This window comes from Alligator sinensis, unplaced genomic scaffold, assembly GCF_000455745.1.
Source record: "Alligator sinensis unplaced genomic scaffold, ASM45574v1 scaffold1354_1, whole genome shotgun sequence".
Lineage (NCBI taxonomy): Eukaryota > Metazoa > Chordata > Crocodylia > Alligatoridae > Alligator > Alligator sinensis.
Genome location: NW_005842344.1, coordinates 319,566 through 328,322, shown reverse-complemented (window position 1 = coordinate 328,322; position 8,757 = coordinate 319,566). Strand labels below are relative to the sequence as shown.

General features: G+C 62.7%; 1 protein-coding gene across 4 annotated transcripts in view; it reads right to left on the bottom strand.

The window, feature by feature from the left end:
• Positions 1-672: 672 nt before the first annotated feature.
• HOMER3 (homer scaffold protein 3) overlaps positions 673-8,757 on the bottom strand; it is a 22,127-nt gene continuing 14,042 nt past the window's right edge. For 3 of the 4 annotated variants that reach the window (XM_006028837.3, XM_025210273.1, XM_025210272.1), the window contains 5 exons: positions 7,898-8,019; positions 7,300-7,456; positions 5,971-6,081; positions 4,827-4,907; positions 1,723-3,732 (listed from right to left, as the gene is read on the bottom strand). In XM_006028837.3, the coding sequence (XP_006028899.1) occupies positions 3,544-3,732; positions 4,827-4,907; positions 5,971-6,081; positions 7,300-7,456; positions 7,898-8,019 (660 nt within the window). In that variant the 3' untranslated portion in view covers positions 1,723-3,543. Of the gene's footprint in view, positions 749-1,722; positions 3,733-4,826; positions 4,908-5,970; positions 6,082-7,299; positions 7,457-7,897; positions 8,020-8,757 lie in introns of those variants that run through there. The other variant, XR_003095290.1, reaches the window with a different exon arrangement.

The window sequence follows — 8,757 nt, the reverse complement described above, 5'->3', positions numbered from 1 at the left end:
GCGGATACGTGAACGTCTCCACCATCCGCATGTAATTGCGTCCCTGCCGCCTGCAGAAATGGCTGTCCACGGGGGTGGGGGCAGAGCCGGGAGGTCTACACTGGCTGCACGCTCGTCCGCTCCGTGGAGTGTAAACAGACCATCGCGGCACTAAAAATAACCCGTGTCCTGCGAGCGCCCGAGCAGCTGAGCTCCTGGGGCTGGCGCAGGAGCCTCCACGGGGCCGGTCACCTGTTTTCCATTATTGATGTTGCTCGATTACAGATTTGCCCTGGCACGGTTCACCTGACAGCCTGCCTGCCCCCACTCGGCTCAGGCCCCGGGTTGAGCAGGAGTTGCTGGTGCAGGCCCCGAGTGGAGCAACTGCATGACTTGGCCTCCGTGGCGGGGCCGTGAGCTGGTCAGCGGTGTTGGGGGGCTGCCCGGGGCTTCCTTGTGAGCCTCCCTGTCCATCCCCGTCTTGGCTGCCGGGCGCTTCCAGCATCTCCCCGGAGAGGTTCCCAGTCTCTGTGCTTTGGGGTCCGAGTCCCAGGGGAGTCCACAGGGGCTGGGCCTGACCGCTGCTGGGGAACGAATCCCAGCCTGACCTGGCCTTGAAGACGGTGTTGCCCACCCTGCCGCTTCCCCGGGCCCATCCCCACCCCTGCGACCAGCCGGCGGACTCGCCTGAGCGTCAGTTTTGGGCAGTCGGTGGAGGTCCCTGTACTGGCAGATGCTGCCTTCTTCCGCACTTTGACAGTAGCTGTGACTGGGAGAAAGAAGCAAAAATAAAAACCAGGGGACGGGGTGAGGGCCCTTGGGCACAGGGACCAGGGCAGGGTGCAGGCGGAGAGCAGTGGGGGCCGTGCAAGACCCTGCCGTGCCTCTGCAATGTTTGCTGCTCCACTGGGGCAGAACGGGGGGAGCCAGTGCCCCGCCATTGCGCAGCTGCCCGTCGTGCTCCTGAGTGTGGGGTTGGGGCCGGCGTGGAAGCTGGTGCTGGTGGATTCAGCGCCAGTTTGGAAGAGAGGCGCCTCCCGGGACCATCCGGCGCACAGCTCCTGTCCTTGGGCAGGAGCCTCCTGGCCCTACCGCAGCTGAGTCAGCTGCTCGTGACTCAGTGGAGCAGGGACGAGGCTCGGCTACTTCCTCCCAGAGGCCGCAAGGCCGGAAAACAGCAGTGGAGACTGACGGGGGCTCAGAGACGGAAAGGTCCTGGCTGGTGCCTGGATCTGCACGAGCCGCTTGTGCATGGGCAGCTGGGGCTCTGGTCCGTGCTGTGCACCCCACGAGGCAGGGGTTGGGGAGTGCTGCTGCTGGCTCCGCTCACTGCGCTGCAATTAGTTAGAGCCGTTGGCCTCCTGCTTTGAGTGGCAGCTCAGCCTGGTCTGGGCTGGAAATTGCAGTGGAAAAGGCTTGGCACGGGGGCAGAGCTGAGTGCTACCTGCTAGGGATGAGTGTGCAGGTGCATGGGGAGGGCATGCAGAGCCCAGCAGGGAATCGGGTGGAGTCATGTCACGGCCTCACCTGAGCTCCATGCTGGGGCTTGCGCCTGCTCTGTTCCTCCCTGGAGCCAGTCCTGCTGGGATCTGCACCAGCTCGGCTCCAGGCTTCCCCGCGTTTCCCTTGGGAGCAGCAGTGCCAGCGCTGCCTGCCCCGACGACCTGACTCAGCGAGGGTGCGACCCGGCTGCTGCCGTCAGCTCTGATCAATGAGAAAGGCTGGAGGCGCCAGCCATGCGGCGGGGGTGGTGAGACGGAGAGCGCCGAGCGGACCCTGAACACGTCAGCAACCGGCATCTTCCAGGAGTTTGCAGCTGACAAAACGCGCGCGGCCCCTGCTGCCCCCACGCCCCACAAAGAGAGCCGGAGAGAAGGCAGCTTTCCTGGAGCTGAGCTCTATTTCCAAAGGGGAGGGAAGGGGGTTCCCGGAGCACTGGCGGGGGGGGTATGTGTGCCCTGGGACTCTCCATCCCCTGCCGATCGCCCTGTAGCAAATGGGTGCGATGCCAGGCTCATGCCCACAACCTTGGTGGTTTCCCACCTACATGCAGGCCCAGCACCGCGGATCCTACCCCTACCGCAGCTCTGAGCTCCTGGAGGGTAATGGGCCAAACTCCCCTCACTCACGTGGGCGCTGGCCGAGGCAGAGGCTCTCCCAGAGCCCAGGGCAGCTCCGCCGTGCTTGGACTTGTTCCTTGGGCCTGATCCTTCCTGCCTGTCAGCTTGGTGCTGACGTCCCCTCTCCTGGCGCGAATGGGAGGAGGGCCAGGCCTGCAGAGTCACGCCGCTCTGAGCGCAGGCGATTTGGCCTCTACTGCTTGCTAGCGCTCTAGGAAGACTCTTCACCCCTTCTGCAGGCTCCCAGGAACCTTCGTCGCTACCACTTCTGTCTACACTCGATCTACGCAGCAAAGAGAAAAGTAATATCCAAACCCAGTGCCCCCCCACCCCCTTCCGGGAGGCTGCCAGCCCCCTACATCGACACTGCTTGGGCGGCAGCACAAGACTAAGCACGCTACTAGGAGACTACAGGGTCTTCCAGCCGTGGGAGGAGGCATGAGGCTCCCCAAGCTGCTTCGAGCCCCGTCAGAGCCCGGTGCCCGGACAACATCCCCGAGCACTCACGCTTCCCCAGCGTCCCATGGCCCAGCTGCATCTATCTGCCCGGTGGGGAGACGACCGGTGTCCTCCCCAGGCTGCAGCATTGATGGACACGGGGCTGCTCTTCCCCACACACAAGAGCAACTATGATTTGCTCCATTTAATTCAAATAATCACAACCCTCACAGGCCTGGCGAGATGCCAGCCTGGCAATTTGCTGGGCATCCCCAGGGGATATCCCACATCTCAAATGCTCCCCCCACCAACCCTCCCCGCAGTACGGCCACTGCTCTCATCTTCAAAAAGCAGCTTTAAAAAGTAAGAAGAAAACCCCGTGGCCTTAAAATTCAGCTACAGAGGTGAAGCCTGCAGCTCCTCACCCCTCTGGAGGATGAGCCTGAGCAGCGGAGCAGGGATGGGGCCAGGCCATGACCCACCCATGCTCCCAGGCCCCGGTGCACACAGATAGTGAACCAAAGTGATCAGATCCTGTTGAAACACGTGGCAGGGTGGGGAAAGGGAGGACCCGCTGCTGCCCATGGTGAGACGAGCCATCTCCTCCCTGGGCAGCGGAGGCCGAGCGGCTCGTTCTACAAGAGGCAAGTGTTTTCCTACAAAAACTACTGAGAGACGCAAAGGCGGCTCTCCATGGCTAGAAAAGGGGCTGTAAAAATGTGGGCAGTGCAGTGCGGGAGCCAGGGGGGCCGGGGCAGCCGAGTCACTGAGCCGCGCAGGGAGGGCCAGGCTGTGCCAGGAGCCAGAGGAGCCTGGATGTCCCTTAGGGCTGGTCTTGCGGGGACGCGCCGGCCGCAGTGCTCTGTGCGCAAGTGGCTCAAGCCAGTTTTGGCTCCGGGCAGCGGTGGCTCGTGGATGGGCCCTGCCTGGCTCCAGCCCTGTGCCCCTGACGGCAGTCTGATGGCCCCGGCGGGGACCCCGCCTTCCCCATGGGCCTCCTGGCTCCTCAGTTGCTCTCCAGGAGCTTGGCCAGTCCCTGCCGGATCTCGCTGAGCTCGAATATCTTGACGTCCATGAGCTCGGCTGCCTTGGTGACCTCGCTCTGCATCTTCTCCCTCTCGGCCAGGGTCTCGGCCAGCGTCTGCTCAGCCAGGTGCAGGCGTCGCTCCAGCTCTGCGTTCCGGGCCTCCAGCTCCTGGCGGGGGAGGCAAGGGCCTGGTCAGTGGAAGGGCAGCGACGTGGCTCCGCTGAGGTGCCCCCAGGGGCCTGCAGCCACCGCCCTCCCCCTGCCTCGTGCTGCGACACTGGAGCATGTGCCCTGTCCCACAGCCACCCCTGCATGCGCGTACACCCCCAGGCAGCCCATGGCCAGCCCTGCAACCCATCTACCAGCCTCTGCAAGCCCAGCAGGAAACTGCATGTAGAGGGGCTGAGCTCCTGGAAAAGCCCAGGCCCCTCCGTGCTGCCCCTGCCCTGTCTCCTGGTGTTTCAGTTCTGGAGACATCGAGTGTTAGGAAAAGTCCTTCTCTTTTTGAAACCAGGCTCCTGTGCCCTGTGCAGAGCCCCAGCCCCATGGGCAGAGACGGGCGCAGGCAGCCTCTGAAGCACAAATGGACAGAGCACGAGTGCTTCCATCTGCATCCTTGCCCGCAGGCAGAGAGCAGCTTGCATCCATCCTCCTTGCCCGCCCTTCCTCGCTGGCTGGCTGAAACTGGAGCTCTGCTCCTCATGGGGCGGCTGGCAAGAGACTCTGAGGCTCCCCTTCCCACAGGCTGAACACGTCCTCTGCCCAGGCCAGGCCCAGCCGAGGAGCTGAGCCTCAGCCTCCCAAGGGATGGAGGGATCCAGGGCACTCTTCTCCCTGGTCCCTGGACAGGGCAGGTTTGCGCTGCAGGGCTGGTGCACAGCGGTATGTATGACTGCATCTTTGGGGGCATCTCAGTCCTGCTCCAGAGCCCCCCACAAAGTGCCAGGGGTCAGTCCCCAGCCACCAACAGCCCCCAATAATACACAGAACAGGACAAAATCCTGCGACGGGTGTCTAGGGACCGCCTCACTGGCCATCTCCACAGGAACCAGAGGTCTGTGGTGCGGAGCCCCCTGACAGCCCGGGAGAGGGGGAAGCGGTGGGATTCTTCAAGCTGCACCCTCCTGGAGAACGGGGGGCCTGGCAGGATGGTGGAGCTGGGCAACCCTGCATCCTCTGTCCCCCCCCAGGCAAAGGGAGACTGATCCCTCTGGGCTGAACTGGCGTCCTAGGTTGGGTCTCTGCAGGGGCACCCCTATTACCTGCAGCTTCTGCAGCATCTCTTCGCGCTCCCCCTCGGCCTCCCACCGGCTGCACTTCTGGCTCTTCAGCATCTGAATTTCCTAAACCACAAAGAAGAATTGAGCACTGAACACATCAAACCACAGAGCTGCCCCCCACCCCCAGTCAGCGGGGCCTCCTCCCTCCACTGCCCTTTCTTCCTGCTCTCTATGGGGAAGTGCCAGCTCTTCCCTGCATCCAGGCAGGGCCGGAGGTCACAGGAGCTCTCCCTGACATTGCTTTGGAAGGGAACTGCTGCAGAGTGAAGTGCACACACCGACCCCCACAGCACGTGGCCCCCACGCCCCGTGCTGGGATCCTCCACCCAGCCTCTGCCAGGACACAGCCTGGGTGGAAGAACATGCAATGAGCAAATACTGGACGCCACACTCCCCTCCCCCCGCCCCTGTAATTAAAGTGCTCCTTTAAATCATTAATTTAAACACTGTGAAAGTGATAGGCAATAAGAAAGCTAGAGGCTGAATGCAGCCACTGCTGAGAGGAGCGGGTCGGGGGGCACAGCCAGGCTGTCCGGCAGGAGGTGGGAAGTGGGCAATAGGCAGACCCCTGTCCGTGGTCCTCAGTCTGGGACCCTCAGGGCTTGTGCTCGTTGGGCTTGGCCTTGCTCTTGGAGCCAGGGGACCCTGTGGGCCTCCCCACTGCTGATCTGTGCATTGCCCCGTGCCTGGCAACCTCAGGAGCAAGGCATTCCCTGGACAGAGCCTGGTATAGCAGCCTCCTGCTGCAATGGGAACAAAGGCTGCAGGGCTGAGACACGAGCCTGGGGGACCATGGCAGGCCCTGGCTGATGGGCTGGGAATCAGCCACGTCAGTGAAGGTTGAGGGTTGACGCCCTGTATCACCTGGCAGAGCCTTCTCTCATCCGGGGCATTGTCCAGGCATGAACACGGGGATTCACACTCCCTTGTGCTGGCAATGGAAAGGCCCTGAACCGACAGAGGTGTGGCTGGGACGACATGAGCCAAGGGCTCTGGAGGCCACTGCAGGGCACAGGGCAGGCGACAGCCTGAGATGCGCGGGCATCTGTGACGACCGACCCTCCAGGTTTGCCCCTGCATGTGGGGGCGCCCGGCTGCTCTGCTGTGTCTGCTCTGGGGCAGTTACCTCGTCCTTTGACTTGATCAGCAGCTCCAGCTCCTCCAGCGTCTGGCTCAGGTCCTCCTTGTTGCTCTCGTTGGAGGAATCCTGAGCTCCCTGCAACTCCAGCTCAGCCACCTGCGTGGACACACACGTGAGACGGGGGATCAGGTCCTGAGCATCTCGCCCAGCCCCTGACAACTTCCCTGCTATCTCCTCCCAGCAGCTCGCTGGCACTTCCCCAGCCCATCTGCAGCAACAACCACTCTCAGCCTCAGCTTCCCAGCTCTGCAAACCCTGGAGAGCACAAAGGCAAGACCTCGGCCAGTGGGTCATGCGGAGCTAGCCCTGAATGGGGCACGTCACATCCTCTCTGCAAACCACTGGAGCCAGCTCCAGCAGCCTCAGCCTTCCAGCAAAGCGGGGTCAGACCCTCTGTGAAAGCCAGTGGAGGAAATGCAGACAGGGCTTGGCCCACGGCCCCTCTGCTTTTGAAACCTGCTGCACGGAGGCTTAAATTATTCATTGGGAGAGGATTCGTTTTGAACAGCTCTGCCAATGGCCACACCAGCTGCATCCAGGCCTCAGGGCAGTGCTGACATGGCTGGGCTGGAAACCACTCTCCATTGCACGTGGACAGGAGCCAGCATGGGTCATCACAGGCCCAGAACAAGGGACCTGGGGGCCCCTTCCCACCTCGGTCCCCCCAGTCTCCTTCTCAGGCCCATTGTGAACCCCCTCCTGGCCACGTGACTCCCACGGCTGCAGCAGCCCCTCAGCTGACTGCCAGCGCCCAAGCCACAAGATCCCATTCTTTCAGCTGGACAAGGGCCTGTTTGTCTGGCACCTCTGCTGCGGCTCCCACCCGTGCTGACTTCAGCCCACTGAGAGGCTTGTGTCTTGCCTGCTGCCAGGCCAGACGGCTGCCCTGGCACAGCGTCCGGCAATGAATGCAAAGGGAAAGCCTTAAGTAGCAGAGATGGGAGAGATGCAAGGACGCGCCGGCTTTGTGCTCCCCCTCCCCACAGTTGTGGGGCTCTGCTTTACCAGCCTGCCTGCATATGGGGAGAGGAGCTGGACCAGCCACCTCCCTAGCAACTAATGAGAGCCCCATCTCTGAGGGGGAGAAGGGGAGCCTAATGAGCCTTCACACCAGGGCCAGCACCCCGATGCCTCAATTGGTTTCTGCATCAGCTGCCTTCCTGTGAGTCCCACGTGATTCCCCAGACCTGCAGCCCCGTCCCCCGTGGATGCCTGCAGGAATGAAGGGGACCCCGTAGCCCAGAGTCTGGGCTCACATGGGCTTGAGACTAGGTGTCCCCCACCCTGCTCCCCTCAGGACCCCGCTGTGCTCACCCGCTGCCGCAGTGTCTCCGTCTCCTCCTGGTACGCGGCCAGCTGGTTCTTCCACTGGTCCACACTGGCGTTGGCCTCGTGCAGAGCAGCCACCAGCTTGTTGTTGTTGTCCTGGAGGGTGAAGAACTCGGCCTCCCACTGGACCTCGCTCACCGAGCTGCGGGAGGGGACGGGGAATGAGGGACCGAGGACCCTGCTTGCATGGGGGTCTCAACCCCAAGGAGCCAATGCCCAAGTTACCATGACCTGATCAGAGCCAGGCCTGGCCGGGACCCCGCTCCCACACCCACCCCGTGGTGTATGTGGACTTCTGTGCCCTCATGACCATCGAGGAGGGGTCTGGACATGGTGACCAGGACATCCCGGCGGGCCCTGGACTGTGGGAAACCTTCAAGTGGGGTCCTTGCTCCCTACACAGGGGCAGAGGTGGCTGTGGGAGCCAGGAAGGGTAGCTGGAAGGATTGGGTGCCACTGCTGCTCCAGACAGGTGCAGAGTCCGAGCCAGGGGCCCCTGGGAAGCAAGGCGTGTGCCTCCATTGCTCCAAGCCCACTTGAGCTTTTCCCCGGGGGAAAAGCCCCTGTCAGGGCTGCAGCTCACCCCTCGGAGAGCATCTTCTTCAGCCGCTCCTTCTCTGTCGTCATCTCGACGTCGGCACTCTGGCTCCGAAACAGCTTCTCCTCTCCTGGCCCATTGGAGCTGATGATAGGGCTGGGCAACACCTGTGGGGAAGGTCCCGGCATGTCAGGTAGGTCTAGGCCAGGACATCCAGCACCTCCCACGGGCCAGATCGCTGGGAGGTCTGGGGGGGTGGGGGGCTCCGAGGTGGGGACTCTGGGGTCGACCCTGGGGTGCTGGGTTCATCTCTTGGGTGGGGAAGGAGGGGAAAGGAGCCTCTTTTACCACGACCATGCCCTGCTGTGTGGCACAGACAGGGCCTGAATGGAGAGATCCCTCCCCGCTCTGGGCAGGCTGCCCTGCTGCTGGCATCAAGGGAGACCGGAGGTGAAACTCAGGGAATCTCCATGGTCGGGGGATTGTGGGGAGAGATTCTCTGCAGGGTCTGAGCGGGACAGGGGACGCCTCCTTCCCACCATGGCTGCTTGCTTCCTTGAGAGCAGGATTGGTGCTGAGATCTGAAATGCTGGGGCTGGCATATCGGACAGGCCAGAGATGTGTTGGGACAGAGAGAGGAGCCATGCAGAGGGTGGGGAAGGATGGGGACAGCCAGGCAGATGGACGCCTGGTTTCCAGTTGGCGAGGTCCCCCCCTCCCGTTCAGCCGCTCCGCGAGCCCAGCTGCGACAGCAATCCTAGCGCGCGGGGTCTGAGCCATGCCCCGGGCTCTGTGCCCGCCGCACTCATCTTCAGAGCAACTTCACTGCAGGGCCCTCTCTTTTCATTTGCATTTTTTCAAGGCAATGGATTCCTTGGCCCCAACCTCCACCTCCCTCCGTGAAT